Below are 15,749 nucleotides of genomic sequence, written 5' to 3' on the forward strand. Positions count from 1 at the left end.
TAATTTCAAAAACAGTTTTATTGAGTCTGAGGAAAGAGATTTCTGCAACATCAAATCATTTTAGAACGATTACAGTTTCATTTATGTATTTTCTAGTGCACACAAATGCTAGTAATATAAAGCAAATAACATGCACCCATAAGGATAACATTCTTCAGTTTCCAAGCACAACAGCCCAGCTTTGTATGGGAGCTCTTTGAGATAACATAAAGTAGGTTTATGGAAAGTACAGAAATAAATCTACTCAAACTGTAACCAAAGGCTCTGTGATTACAAATAGATGGATAATGAAGAAAACACAATAAGCTTAACATCCAGGTAAGAAAAAAATATGGCATTTTAAGTGGATGGATGTTAATTTGCCTTCTGTAAAAATATAAAAAGCATGGAACCTGAGCGTTGAAGACTAAAAGGGAATACATACTTAAGAATTACCGTATGTACTGAAGTGGCAGTTGCTTTCAATGAAACATAATTTGAAGCAGAATCAAACTAAAACCAGATGATGTTGCTGCTAGTTGGAGTTGAGGCTAAGTGCTGCTGTTTTTATAATGGATGTATGATTTTGTTTTGTTTTTAGATTATAGTACTGTTTATACTGTATGTTGTGCTGTAAACTGCCCTTTGCTCCAGTCGGAAGAGCTGGGTACAAAAACTCTGAAATAAATAATAGAATGAATAAAAATACTTGTTGTAGTTTCATTGTAATGCTAAGTCAAACCTCAGTTTGCGACCACCTCTGTTTGCGACCACTTCGGTTTCCGACCACCACGGACCTGGAAGTGTTTACATCCGGGTTCCACGGTGCTCGGATGCGCAGAAGCGATCTGCGCAGCGTGTGCGCGCGCAGAAGTGCTCTGCACATGCGCAGAAGCGTGCCTTCGGCGAACGACCAATTCGGGGAGCGACCGCCTCCACGGAACGGATTGCGGTCACAAACCAAGGTACCACTGTATGATGTTTATCAAATGCTGCAGCCTAGTATGTAAGAGATTAAGTATGCCAACTCTTGATTCAAATGCAGATAGACTTGCATTGACACTCGCAGGGTGATTTTTAAAATGTTTCCGCACTCAGGTCAAAAAAATATACCTTTTGCTTTTATGAGTAAGAAATGCTACTGCCCAATCATAGCTACTCTAAAATCCTGGATATCTTAATTATTTTTGAGAGGTAGGAATCATTTCTCTGTTTAACTGAACAGATCCACTTTCTTAAATGTTAGTCAATGCTGTAACTATCCCCTTTCCTGACAGCAGCCAACAGCAAAGTTAGGAAGAAAAATGTATCTTTCGGGGGCGAGGGAGACCAGGCAATAATTTCCCACATGTGCTTGATAAACTGAATGACAAATAGACTACCTTATGTTGCTTTAGAGGGGCTTTTATGGGGTGAGTAAGAGTTTTATTCATCAGTTAATTTTATTAATCTGACGAAATAGGCTTGCACTATAGTAGTTCTACCTGCTCCATCACTCTTTTCAGTGCACTAGGTGAGTATTGCAGAATTAACAATGCTGGCTGTAAGACCTTCAGGTGTGTTTCCATGGGTGAGAACCTACATGGGTATATTATAGCGTTCCACTTTAGGCAATGGATCATATATACAATGAGAGTTAACATGAAGGGAAGTATAGCAGTCAGTGGATTTCCAGTATATTACACCTTCGTGTGTCCATGGGATAGTGGCACTATGGTATCCAGAACGGTAACATTTTTGCATAGATTAGGTCAGAGATGGGGAACTTGTGGTCCTCCAAATATTTTGTTTGATTTCCAATTCCCTTCAGCGCAGCAAGCATGACCAGTGGTCAGGTAATATGGGAGTTAGAGTACAACTACTTTTGGAAAGACATAGTAAAAGTTCTATTTAATGCTCAGGTGTAACTCTCTCAACTCCCATACCATCCCAAGAATTCCCAACCCCCAGAAGCAGATTGGGTGAGCAAGGAGCACTGCAAAGAGAAGCGGAATATGGAAAAGCCCCATTCCATAAACATGAACTCTGATCACAGTCTGTTCTCTTTATGTCACAATTTGCATTCCTATGGCCTTTCTAAATTCAGACTTTTGTGGTTCTAAGATATCATAAAAAACTCTACTTTTATCAAAGCTATCTCTGATGAAGAGCAGATCTTCTACGGAATAGTCATCATGTTTTCCTGTCCAAATTGTCAGAGTGTATCTGGAATGAAAGTCAACAAAACTTCAGTTTAATTTTATAGACGTCTACATAAAACTTAAGCAAATAACATTAATATTAAAATTTAAGATAGGCAGAATCCATTAAAATGATATAAGTGTCTCTGCTAATATTTTCTCAACATCATTGCACAGCTCCTTCCTCTAGCACACCAGCATCTTAGTTGACGTGCATTAAGTCCAAGTTCCTTTTTATGTCCAAACTGGGGAATTCCAACAATGTCAGAAAAATATACCAGGTATTTTTTGGCATTTATTGAAGTTGCCTTATACAATCATTCCATTCTGTCAACAGTTTTTAAGCATATGTGCACAAGCTCATTGCTTTTTTCTCAAGTATGTCCATCTTTAGTAATACCAACACAAGAAGCTGCCTTATGCCAAGTCTGCCCCTTCGTCCATCTAGCCTACTGTCTACACTCACTCTCCAGGGTTTCGGATGGGGGCAATTTTCAGCTCTACCTTGAGAAACCAGGGGTTGAACCCAAGACCTTCTGCATGCAAAGCAGATGCTCTACAACTGAGCCACGGCCCTTCTCTTTAATACTTAAATGCTGGACTATATACCTGACACACTGATTTAAAAATGAATGGGTACTTAACTAGCATTAATGCTAAGCTATTGTTGTGCAGAGGCTTTCCATTCAGTTCTATGATGGAGAAATGCTCAATGGACAATGAACATCCTGTTACATGCCATCCCAATCTACCAGTTGGTCTCCAATCTCCAAATCAACTGACTGATGTTAACTATACCTGTTTGATTGCTGTAATAACCACAGTAGTTCTGTTATTGACTGACGAACCAAAGCAGCTCGAACAGGAAATGTTATTGGCTGAGTAAGATCTCTACATATCTTGGCCATCTCTTGCACCATTGCTAAACTATAGCCTAAAAAAATAACAAAACACATAATTCATTCAAGCACTTATTCTGCCATCTCAGCAGCATGTGTGGGTTTTTTAAAGTTACAACCACAAAATATTAATGATCAGAAATCATTTTTCAGGAACTAGGCACCAGGGGAAGAGACAATGAGCACCAAGCTGTGGAAAGGGATCAGAAATCTTAAAGTCAAACTCAAATTCCTGTTGGCTTTGGAGCATACAAACCTAGAACATTTATTTTCAAATAGCTGGGAAAACAGGTTTCATAATGTGCTGTGTGCACAGGCATATGGAAGATAAGGGTCCTGGATTTTAACATGACCCAGGCACACTTCACATGTTACAGTAATTCACAATAAGTTTCTTTCACTTAATTGAAGTGGGCAGCTCTGCATGCTCATTCTTTTGTACACACAGAGCAGCTTTCCTAATTTTATTTAATGGGGGAAAAGAATCACAGCATCAGAGGTCCCAAACCTGAAAGAAGCAGATAGACAACTAGGATGACCAAATACAAAGAAACACAAATTTAAATTTAAAATATAAACTATGGCAATGATAACAGCTTGACATAATTTCCTAGAATGCATACTGTTAGGTAAATTAACTGCATGATATTGTATCTTGCAATAGTATTAGGTGGATTAATTCTTGCATAGCATTCCAATATTTATTCTTACCTTTATTGCATTTTAGATTAATCCCCCCCGTTGTCCATCCTAATGACAAAGTTACATCTGGAAAAAATGATATCACAGTGTCTAGAAACCCCTTTGCATCTACTACACAATTACTTCCATTTGGTCCAAGAAGAATGTCTGCATTAATCCAAACCGGTTGCCTGAGTTTTATGTCTCCAAGAAGCTTCATTGATGGATTAACAGCTGCTAGGCTGTAAAGACAGAACAACAAGTAACCTGATAACATCTTCCTAGTCTTATCTGTAACACTTGGATTGATTAATATAATGCTCTTTATTGTCAGCTTCTAAAGATTCTTACACCATGAAATTCCAGCTCAGCAAATTAACCATGATAACACAGACTGTAAAGTGATTAATACTTTTGTACCACATACATGTTAAATTAAACATCATTAAATAGTGTGATGCTTTATGGTTCGAGCTCTATTCTAATATCTATAACAGCTGCATTGCAACATCATATATTTTAGCTGCATGTGACCATTTCTTAATGTTTTGTTGATCTTGCTTTTATCTCTAATTTTAGTTTTTGTAAGCTGCCTTGTTGTACTGTATTGAAGAAGCAGGATAAGGTATAAATTATATTAAAAGAAAATGCAATGGACTAATCCTAAAACTCAGCAATGGCCAGAGGATTGGAGAAGATCAGTCTATATCCCAATTCCAAAGAAGGGCAGTGCCAAAGAATGCTGCAACTACCGCACAATTGCATTCATTTCACACGCTAGCAAGGTTATGCTTAAAATTCTACAAGGCAGGCTTAGGCAGTATGTGGACTGAGAACTCCCAGAAGTGCAAGCTGGATTTTGAAGGGGCAGAGGAACCAGAGACCAAATAGCAAACATGCGCTGGATTATGGAGAAAGCTAGAGAGCTCCAGAAAAACGTCTACTTCTGCTTCATTGGCTATGCAAAAGCCTTTGACTGTGTCGACCACAGCAAACTATGGAAATGGGAGTGCCTGATCACCTCATCTGTGATCAGAAATGGGAGTGCCTGATCACCTCATCTGTCTCCTGAGAAATCTCTATGGGGGACAAGAAGCTACAGTTAGAACTGGATATGGAACAACTGATTGGTTTAAAATTGGGAAAGGAGTACGACAAGGTTGTATATTGTCTCCCTGTTTATTTAACTTACTGTATACGCAGAATTCATCATGCGAAAGGCTGGACTAGATGAATCCCAAGCAGGAATTAAGATTGCCGGAAGAAATATCAACAACCTCAGATATGCAGATGACACAACCTTGATGGCAGAAAGTGAGGAGGAATTAAAGAACCTTTTAATGAGGGTGAAAGAGGAGAGCGCAAAATATGGTCTGAAGCTCAACATCAAAAAAACCAAGATCATGGCCACTGGTCCCATCAGCTCCTGGCAAATAGAAGGGGAAGAAATGGAGGCAGTGAGAGATTTTACTTTCTTGGGCTCCTTGATCACTGCAGATGGTGACAGCAGTCACGAAATTAAAAGACGCCTGCTTCTTGGGAGAAAAGCAATGACAAACCTAGACAGCATCTTAAAAAGCAGAGACATCACCTTGCCTACAAAGGTCCGTATAGTTAAAGCTATGGTTTTCCCAGTAGTGATGTATGGAAGTGAGAGCTGGACCATAAAGAAGGCTGATCGCCGAAGAATTGATGCTTTTGAATTATGGTGCTGGAGGAGACTCTTGAGAGTCCCATGGACTGCAAGAAGATCAAACCTATCCATTCTTAAGGAAATCAGCCCTGAGTGCTCACTGGAAGGACAGATCGTGAAGCTGAGGCTCCAATACTTTGGCCACCTCATGAGAAGAGAAGACTCCCTGGAAAAGACCCTGATGTTGGGAAAGATTGAGGGCACTAGGAGAAGGGGACGACAGAGGACGAGATGGTTGGACAGTGTTCTCTAAACTACGAACATGAGTTTGACCAAACTGCGGGAGGCAGTGCAAGACAGGCGTGCTCTGGTCCATGGGGTCACGAAGAGTCGGACACGACTAAACGACTAAACAACAACAACAATCCTAAGGTTGTAGATCACATGAAAGTGGGAAAGGCGGGAACTGAGGAATTTTTCAGGGGGAAATGTTTAACCTAAGCAAAATGCTTTCTTTTATTGTATCCTAAAATGCTTTAAAACTTAGAGATAATAACAGGTTTGCTCTTGCCTATATCTAATGTTATACCGGTAATTACTGTTAAGACAGAACTGTAGAATTGTACTCATAGTTTACTGGGAAGACAGTCTCACTAAGTCTCACTAAGCTCAATGGAACTTACTTCTTAGTAAGCATGTGTGCATTTAGGACAGCACCCTTAATCTTGCAAACATTTATCTATATATATTCCAAATACCTTTTAAAATCAAGCTTGATGCCCTTGCTAGTGTTTTTAATTTCATTCAGCCATTCCTTTAATGTGTTATCACTACTGGTTTCAGGTGGATGAGCCATGATGGGCTCACCACTTCCCTCTTCTTCACAGAGAAGGACATCAGCCTCTATCATGTGAGCTGGACCTGTTTGTTTACAAAAATATGAACAGAAAAAGGTAAAACAATAAGTGTTGTGACATTTAAATTTGTCATGGATAAATTGTATTGCTATCCAACATTTATGTTAGATCACTTAAGAGTCAGTTTAATCCGCTTGAAGAAGATCACTAGACACAGACAGTGGAAACATAGATTCATCATATCTCTGCTCACAAAGCTCATCTGGGAGGCTTGGGGAAACCAGGACTATTGCATTCACCTAGATAGACTTGTCAGTGTTATTTTAAATATATTCATAAATACACATATTTCCTAATCACACTGTAGAGCAGGGTTGTTTGCTGGAATAGAAGTATCTAGCTTAAAACATGAAGCTTAAGAATATTTGCTTTAAAGAACAGTTGACAAGTTAATTTGTGAGTGGGCAGTAAATTGAAAGGCACACTAATTGCATTCTTCTCCTTATTTTGTACTCCACAGAAGCTACTTAATTAATTTCTCATGTTTGTGCTTTTTAAGGCAAACAACATAGGCTCCAGTTCTATCAATATCTACTCCGAAGCAAATCCCATTGGAATAAATGGGGCCTAGTCCCAGGTAAATGGGATTAGGGTTATAGACTTACAGTACAATTCCAACCCAGGATCTGCCAAAATGAACAAATTTGGATTTGGCAAATCTTGAATGCAGCTGGGGCTATGCTGGAGCAAGTCCCTCAACCTTGCTCAACTGGGACTCAGCCAGAACTTAAACTGGTGTAATTTAAAATGGTATAAGTCCCCACAAAAAGGGAGTTCTGAAGTAGGGCAGGACAAGAAGAGACTTGCACCTATTCCAAACTTATTTCATCTCTCGCACAAAGTCTCCCATTATATTATTGTGGAGAAGGTGGCAAAATGTGGATTGGACAAGGTAACTGCTAGGTGGACTTGGAGCTGGTTGACTGACCAAACCCAGAAAGTGCTCACTACTGGTTCCTCAACATCCTGGGAAAAGTGACAAGTGAGGTGCTGCAGGGTTCTGTCCTGGGTGCGTTGTTCTTCAACATCTTTATAAATGACTTGGATGAAGGTATTGAGGGGATGCTAATCAAATATGCAGATAACACCAAAATGGGAGGGGTAACTAATGTTGCAGGACAGAATCAGGATTCAAAATGAGCTTAACAGATTGGCCCAAACTAAGGGACAAATACAAGGTTCTACACTTGGGCAGGAAGAGCCAGATAAGATGGGGCGCACCTGGTTTGCATGTGAAAATGATCTAGGGGTTTTAGTAGGCCCCAAACTTAACATGAGTCCACAGTGTGATGTAGCAGCAAAAAAGCTATTGCTATTATTGGCAATAACAGTTACAGTGTCCTGATCAAGGGAAGTAATAGTCCCGCTCTATTCTGCCTTGGTCACACACCTGGAGTACTGTGTCCAGTTATTGGAGCCACAATTTAAGGAGGATATTGACAAGCTAGAACATGTCCAGATCAGGGCAACCAAGATGTTGAAGTGCTTGGAAACCAAGCATAATGAAAAATGGTTGAGGCCATTTGGTATGTTTAGCCTGGTAAAGAGGGACTTAGAGAAGATATGCTAGCCATCTTCAAATATCTAATATCCCTGGTTTCTTTCTCACCTTAACCAATTTCCAGTGTGTGCGCTGCTGCATGTTTATCCCAGAGAGCAAAAGCCATTGACGTAAGTGCTGCTTACTTCTGAGTAAAGTGTGTAACCTCCAAGTTACACTTTCTGCTGGCACCTTGTCAGAGTAATGAAAAGGGAAGTGAGGTATTCTCAGAAGTTCCTGCCTCTGGCGTGCCAGATTTAGGCTGCAGTCCTGTGTACCCAGTTTCCTCAGAGTAAGCCCCATTGAACTTGGTAGTCTACTTGTGAGTAGACATTTATAAGATTTGCTGTTAAGCCCCCAGTTTAATAATTGTGATTATTTAATTACATCATGCTTTCTTTCTGGAGATGGGGGCACCAATATATCTCCTTGCCAAGGGCTCAAGGGAACCTAGGTACGCCTCTACCTATAGCCGAGCTGGTAGGATACCTGTGGCCCCTTCTTAATGTTGCTGGACTTCAGCTCCCATCAGCCCCAGTTACCATGGCCAATGGGATGACAAGAGGTATACTCTAGCAACATCTTGAAGGACATTAGTTTTCCACCACTGCTGTCACATACCTAGACTGGGGGTTCATATATTTTACCACTATCACTCCATGCAGTCTCTTCTTCGCTGTTTAGGATGGGCTCATGCCATAAGGTTCTCTGCCTTTCCCATCTTGGAAATTTGCTTAAAGGGTGATATATAATAAATAATTGCAGCCACAATGGAATGCCTTTGGGAAATGTGTCATAAAGCTTATGATGCACTCATATTTTCACATATTGTCTCCAAACGTAAGGGCTAGAAATGCATTTCTGAAGTGGCATGACTACCAGGCAACTGAGTAGCTCTCTGATTTGATGATTACAAAAGAAACAAACTATTCTTCTAACAAACCACATGCAATGCTCTGGTAGTTCAACTCTGGCCTCAGAAGTGCTTCCATGTTACATTGTAAAACTAAAATAAACCGCTTTTATCATATTCTCAGTTAACAGTTGGTCTGTTTTCAAATACTGTATTGTCCAGCAAATACTTACTCTGCATCGCCTCTGTCATTTGTAACTTATTATTTGCTCTATGGTACCAGATGATTTCAGCTCCATCTCTTGTTTTAATTTGTTTGGCATTCAGGAAATAATCCAATATATTTTCACTCCAAGACCCTATGTTGAGAACATTGGAGGGAATAAATGTCAATGTTAGACAGCTTACAAAAGCTTATTAAGCCATGTGTGTGTGGGAATAGAGACAACTAATGTGAAACAGAAATAATATCTAGCATTAAAGTAGGAATAAAATAAGCTATTACTGACAATACAGGGAAGATTTGAACACAAATGCTAATCAGTCAGTCCTTCATTTTATTTGTATGTCACCTTTCCAAACTTAAAACCACACTCAAGGCTGCTTACAACATATTAAAAAACCACATAATTACAAACAACAGTAGTTGTAAACAATATAAAAAATAACATCAATAGCAGCAACTACCCCACACCTCAATGAAAGCCCCTAAACACTATGCCAGCCCAAGAATTCAGCAGCTTTTGTAGTCAGTCAGGGCCTCGCCCTCCCAGGCCAAGTGGGGAAAGACCTGCAAGGCAGAGAGCAGGGTCTTCTAGGAATCACAGTCAAGTGGAACTTCTGAAGGGGAAGGGCTACAGCTCAGTGCACAGCATCTGCTTTGCATGCAGAAGGTCCCAGGTGTAATCCTTGGCATCTCCAGGTAGAGTGCCATGCCTAAAGTATTAGAGAGTTACTGCTAGTCTAGGGTTAGCAGATGTCCCCGTTTCCTGGGGATGGTCCCTGGATTTGCGAATAAGTCCCCGGACAAATTCCATCCCCAGAATGTCCTCAGATTTCATTTAATGTCCCCAGGAAATGCAGCAGCGGCAGTCTCAGCAGCCCAGAGCAGTTGGCTCTGGCTGGCTTCAGGAGCTGCTCGGAAGTCCCCATATGATGGTGGTGCAGGGGCTCTAAGCTGCAGCTTCCAGGCTGCCTCCACCTTCCCTGACCCCAGCAACTAAGCTGTGAAGGGAGGATTCACGCTGCCTATCGGAGCAGCCTCCCAACTCCTACTTGTGTGCAAGCAGGTGCGGGGCAGGGATCTCTCAGCTGTGAAGGGAGGCTTCATGCTGCCTATCAGAGCTTGTGTGCAAGCAGGAGGAGGCAGGGATCTCTCAGTTAGGCAACCGGGAAGCCTCCCTTCCCAGCCGAGGGATCCCTGTCCCCTCCCGCAAGTAGGAATGGGATTGGGGCTGCTCTGAAAGGCAGTGTGAAACCTCGCTTCCCATCTGAGGGATCCCCACCCCTTCTTGCTTGCATGCAAGTAGGAGTGGGATTGGGGCTGCCCACCGCCCACTGCTTCCCCACCACCAAAGAAGCAACATCTCAGGGGCTGCCCAGGCTCATGGAGAAAGGAGATAGAAGCCTCGGAGGAAGGGGAAACGTGGCGGTTGAGGTCAAGGCGGCGGCCACCCTCTGCCACCGCCATCGCTGCAGCATCAATGTCCGAATGTGTATTTGTTTGTTTGTTTAAAGCAGGGGTCAGCAAACTTTTTTAGCAGGGGGCCGGTCCCCTGTCCCTCAGAACTTGTAGGGGGCCGGACTATATTTCGAAAAATATATATGAATTCCTATGCCCCCAAATAACCCAGAGATGCATTTTCAATAAAAGGACACATTCTACTCATGTAAAAACATGCTGATTCCCGGGCCATCCGTGGGTCAGATTTAGAAGGTGATTGGGCCGCATCTGGCCCCCGGGCCTTAGTTTGGGGACCCTGGTTTAAAGTGTCCCCGGATTAATTGAAAAAACAAAATAAAACTGGTAACCGTATGCTAGTCAGTGTAGATGATACTGAGATGTCCCAATGTGTGGAAATTAACAACAACAAGAAGTAGTTATTATTTGTACCCCACTCATCTTACTGAGTTTCCCCAACCACTCTGGGCGGCTTCCAACCTATATAAAAGCATAATAAAACATCAAACATCATCATCATCAAATTTATACCCCTTCCATCTGGGATATAAAAACTTCCCTATACTTTACAGGGTTGCCTTCAGATGTCTTCTAAAAGTTGTATAGTTATTTAACTCCTTTAAATCTGATGGGAGAGCATTCCATAGGGTGGGCACCATGGGCGTACCCAGGATCAAAACTAGGGGGGGCAAGGGGAGGGGCCAAGGCACGGAAGGGGAGGGGCCACAAAGTGGGCGGGAACGGCGAACTCGCGCTCCGCCGGGCTGTGCCCCTCCCTAGAAGCAGGGCTGGTGGGCGGAGGCGGAGCCCAGCCCAGAGGAGCGCGAGTTCAGCGTTCCCGCCCGCCGCGCCACGCTCTCTGGTTCCCCGCCGCGCTTGGCCTTGCCTGAGGGCGCGACGGGGAGCTGGAGGGAGGGTGCAGCGCGGCGGGCGGGAACGGTGAACTCGCGCTCCGCCGGGCTGTGCCCCTCCCTAGAAGCAGGGCTGGTGGGCAGAGGCGGAGCCCAGCCCAGCGGAGCCCGAGTTCGGCGTTCCCGCCCACCGCGCCGCGCTCCCTGGTTCCCCGCCGCGCTTGGCCTTGCCTGAGGGCGCGCTGGGGAGCTGGAGGGAGGGTGCGGCGCGGCGGGAATGGCGAACTCGCGCTCCGCCGGGCTGTGCTCCGCCTCTGCCCACCAGCCCTGCTTCTAGAGTAGGGCAGCTGCCCTAACTTGCCCCGTGGTGGGTACGCCCTTGGTGGGCACCACTACCTAGAAGGCCCAGTGTAGCACTACATGAGGTATGTGTGCATGGAACAAGAGATCCATCAGCCATCCAGATCAGAAGTTGTAAGAGATTAATCTAATCCAGTAAGTGGTAGGTTTTGCTTTTGTGGAGAGAGGCATGGGTTTGTCAACAAATGGAATCGGGTTATGCTTTAAGGCAGTGGTTTTCAACCCATGTGCTGTGGCACCCTGGGGTACTTTGAATGATTAGGAGTGCCCTGGGCAACACTGGCCTCTGCCCCTCTTTCTTTCTTTCTTTCTTTCTTTCTTTCTTTCTTTCTTTCTTTTCTTTATTTCTCTCCCTCCTTCCTCTGATGCCCTATCATGTCTCTGCCTCCCAAAGGCTTGCACAGTTGTTTGTTACAGCAGCCCTGGCTACAAGCTCTACAGGTGAATGGTGCCTCTGGAGCTGGCCAGGGGGTGCTGGTTGCCAGGAGCTGAGGCAGCCTTGGAGTGAGCAAGCAAGCGAGCAAGGGACAGCAGCCAGACAGTTTGCCAGCCCTTGTTGTTGGAAATGGACAGACCAGTGGAAGGCCAGGCAGGCAGGCAAGCAGGCAGTGTGTTTGGCCTTTTTTGTGCTTGCCGTGTGCAAGGCCTACCTGGGAGCTTAGTATCCAGTGCTGAAGGAGAGCCTTTCCACCATGCATGCCTGGCAATGCCTGCTGCTGCCACTGCTACCTCCCAAGGTAAGATGCTGATCTCATATTCAACTTTGGCCAGTCTCCACTGGGCCACTAAGGATGGGGGCATCCTCTTCCCAGGCTGCTGTGGAACAGTGTGAGGAGGCACCTCTCTTCGGAACGGGGGGGGGGCAGCTCAGAGACCAGGGGTGACAGCAGTGGCTGCCCAGAGGACTCCCAAGGAGAGGAAGCTGAGGGAATAGTCCACAAAGGAGGGTGTTCGAAAAAGTGTCAGAGCTGCCAGCTCTGCAGGCAAGGGGTGACATACCGGTAACTGGGCTTCTGAACCCCACAGGGACACCACAGAAAGTATGTAGTTGGTCAAGGGAGCCGTGGACTCAAAAAGGTTGAAAATATCTGCTTTAAGGATTTCTTTTTCTGAAACAAAATTGCTCTTCAGTCATACCTGCTCTTCAGTTTCATATAATAAAAAAGCTGCAAGAGCATTAGCAACATAGCCCTCAAAACAAGTCAATAATTTTAAGAGGTGGTAATGTGTTTCATTTCTGAAGACACTCCATTTCTTTCTCTGCCTGTGTTTCAATTAAACTATCTGACACGGGGTCTTGTATGTAACATTGCAGCAATTGCTTCTCTGATTAGAAAAACAGCATCCTCTTGATTTATTCCTCTCTAATAATTGAAATAGCATTTTTTCAGTCTTCCAGTCAAATCTCCACAACAGATGTTACACTTACCCACACAAGTTGACCACAGAGGTGAGCAGTGATTTAGGTATGGAGAACAAAAGGTTAATATTTGCACCAGCACACCTGCCCTGCTTGTCATTCTAGCAGGTGCACCCAAGAAGCAACCAACCAAGCATGTGCATGCAAAAAAAGGAGAAAGAGAAACCACAATGCATGGTGGCTGGAAGGAAATCTTCACTCAAAAACATTTATAAGTTTCTATTTCAGCCTTTCCCAATCTGCTGCCCTCCAAATGTTATTGGACTATAACCCTCAACATCACTTTGGGGAAGTGCCATAGCTCACTGGCAAGTTCCAGGTTCAATCCTGGGAATGTCCTGTCTGAAACCCTAGAGCACCAGTCAGTAGTACTGGATAGATCAGGTGTCTGACCTTGGCTTTATTTATATCCCACCTTTTGTCCAAGGAGCTCAAGGCGACATACATACTTATCCTCCCCATTTTATCAGGCTCAGACAGAGTGGCCCCAAGGTCGCCCAGTGAACTTCAATCGCCCAGTCAGAATTTGAACCCTGATCTCCTGGGTCCTGGCCCAGCGCTCTAACCACTATACCACTCTGTCTCCCCTATATACCTAACTATACCACACTGCCTCCCCTATATACCTATTTTACGTTTGCTGGGCCTAATGGAAATCTGCGTCCAGAATACCTGCAGGTTAACAAGCAGGAGGAAAGACTGCCCTAGTTCAACCCTCATTACTATGGCTTTTTTCATGTTTCAAAATGGACACCATCAGCCGTTGCTTCCCTTCTCTCTCAGGGGCTTCATGCTGTTTCTTTTTGTACCGGATGCGAATGCTTTACTTTACTTTGTACATCATGGGTGTGCGGAGGTCAGACCTTTGGGAATCTCCTTTGGCTTCCCCCCCCCTACTAGAAACCCCCTCAAAATCCGAAATACTTGCACTTCCCACTGAGGACCTTGGGAGTTTTTTCCATACAGAAATACAGTAAAGGTTTCTGGCTACAACGCCCCCTCCCCCTCCCTTCCTCGGCCGCGCTTTCCCCCAGAAAATTTCATCAGTAAAATGGAAAGGAGGGTGATTTTAGTTGTTATTAAATAATTGGGAGCCAGATGGCAGCCTGCCTGCGCTCAACCGAGCGGAACCAACCCGGCTATGAGGAAGGAAGAAGGGGCTGGAGCCTCTCTCTCTCCGCCCCCCGCCCCCCACTCAGCTCCAGCGAGCGCGGAAGACTCTCCACGAGGGGCGGCGAACGGACCTTACCCGGCTCGCGCGCTTCCATGTTCGGCCGAAGCGGGAGAAGGGAAGCTGCCAAGATACTCCCAGGCCTCGAGCGCGCCTACGTCGAGCACGCGCCGTTCGAAGCAGCGCCAACATATCCTTCCGCCGAGCGGACGGGAGAGAGAGTCCCAGTTTAGGATGCCCTCTGAATCTGCCGCTTTGGGATTAAATCTTTCAATCTCGCGCTCCACTGACGCCTCGATACTGCCCCTCTTGGTTTTAATAATGCATTGGAACGGAGGTTGGGCGGTCCATATGTGCAGAGGGGGTAGGGCGCACAAAAGGGGCAAAGTGTGGTGTCTTTCTAAGTGGGCAAGCTGTGTGCTACGTTAAGATCTCTGGAACAAATATAACACTATATTTGGAGCCCAAAGCACCAAGGGGGAGCAGGGAGGGGCAGTTGCCCCCCCCAATGAATAAAAATCAATAGCAAACAGGTTACCCCCCCCCTAACAAAATGCATGACCCCCACCCCCAACAAAAATCCTGGCTACACCCATGCAAGCACCTATGAGTGTGTCCCACAAATACCTTTGGTGCAGCAAATGTATTTAAAGTATATATCCCATGTTTCTCCTTAAAATGCTGCTCATAGAGCTGTAAGTAAATTCAAATTTCAAATTTGGGACAAATCGGTTAATATTTAGACCCTGCTCCTACAGATTGAAATTTTGCCTCACTACAAGTGATGAAAACATAGGAATTTGACTCATTTATTCTCAGTATGTTAAATTGTGAACTAATAAACATAAATTTTAGGTTTTATATAGAGCAATAATAGTTGCATACTGTTATTTTCCGCAATATTTATTTAAGGTAAAACATGTTGATAATTTACATGAAAAACCAATGGTTTTGAACAAATTATATGGAACAATTAAGCAACCTCAAAAGTCGCATACGACTTTGAGGTTGTGGCCAAATTTTAGGACAATCGGGTAAGTGCTTTGGGAGAAAAGTGGGGAATAATACACATGCACCTTCACCATATATATATATTGTTTCCCCTTCAGGTCTGTGGCTGGATATTATAATAAAAAGACAAGTAAAGGTAAAGGGACCCCTGAGCGTTAGGTCCAGTCGTGGATGACTCTGGGGTTGCGGCGCTCATCTCGCTTTACTGGCCGAGGGAGCCGGCATACAGCTTCTAGGTCATGTGGCCAGCATGACTAAGCCGCTTCTGGCGAACCAGAGCAGCACACGGAAATGCTGTTTACCTTCCCACTGGAGCGGTACCTATTTATCTACTTGCACTTTGACGTGCTTTCAAACTGCTAGGTGGGCAGGAGCAGGGACCGAGCAATGGGAGCTCACCCCATCACGGGGATTTGAACTGCCAACCTTCTGATTGGCAAGCCCTAGGCTCTGTGGTTTAGACCACAGCGCCATCCGCGTCCCATAAAAGACAAGCAGTTCAACATAAAAGACAAGTAGTTCAACTTAATTTTAGTAAAGTGTCACAACATACATTTTAAAATACTTCTGTGT

General features: G+C 44.1%; 1 protein-coding gene and 1 long non-coding RNA gene across 4 annotated transcripts in view; one reads left to right on the forward strand and one right to left on the reverse strand.

Annotated features, from left to right (window-relative positions):
* FAM151B (family with sequence similarity 151 member B) lies at positions 1–14,453 on the reverse strand. 3 transcript variants are annotated; one of them, XM_035100081.3, is made up of 6 exons: positions 14,244–14,453; positions 8,916–9,041; positions 6,131–6,293; positions 3,770–3,981; positions 2,958–3,093; positions 1–2,184 (listed from the first exon to the last, which is right to left on the reverse strand). In XM_035100081.3, the coding sequence occupies exons 1-6, from the start codon at positions 14,260–14,262 to the stop codon at positions 2,025–2,027; spliced, it is 816 nt and encodes a 271-aa protein (XP_034955972.2). In that variant the 5' UTR covers positions 14,263–14,453; the 3' UTR covers positions 1–2,024. The 3 variants fall into 3 exon arrangements, with proteins under 3 accessions (XP_034955972.2, XP_088509418.1, XP_034955971.2); XM_088653292.1 differs by having other exon boundaries at positions 14,239–14,316; XM_035100080.3 differs by lacking the exon at positions 14,244–14,453 and adding an exon at positions 13,004–13,789.
* The window catches only part of LOC148684420 (uncharacterized), a 21,787-nt gene continuing 18,095 nt past the window's right edge, over positions 12,058–15,749 (forward strand). Inside the window, exon 1 of the long non-coding RNA XR_015946232.1 lies at positions 12,058–12,311. This is a non-coding gene — a long non-coding RNA (uncharacterized LOC148684420). The remainder of the gene's footprint in view (positions 12,312–15,749) is intronic.

The sequence above is a fragment of the Zootoca vivipara genome, chromosome 10 (genome assembly GCF_965207765.1).
Source record: "Zootoca vivipara chromosome 10, rZooViv2.hap1.1, whole genome shotgun sequence".
Classification (NCBI taxonomy): Eukaryota; Metazoa; Chordata; class Lepidosauria; order Squamata; family Lacertidae; genus Zootoca; species Zootoca vivipara.

Coding starts and splice junctions, on each gene's coding strand:
- FAM151B (XM_035100080.3), bottom strand. CDS start 13,094: ATGACAAGCAGGGCAGGTGTGCTGGTGCAAATATTAACCTTTTGTTCT. Junction 3,982..6,130: donor ATCAAGCTTGATTTTAAAAG/GTATTTGGAATA, acceptor CTGTCTTTACAG/CCTAGCAGCTGTTAATCCAT. Junction 3,094..3,769: donor TAATCTAAAATGCAATAAAG/GTAAGAATAAAT, acceptor TTATTTTTTTAG/GCTATAGTTTAGCAATGGTG.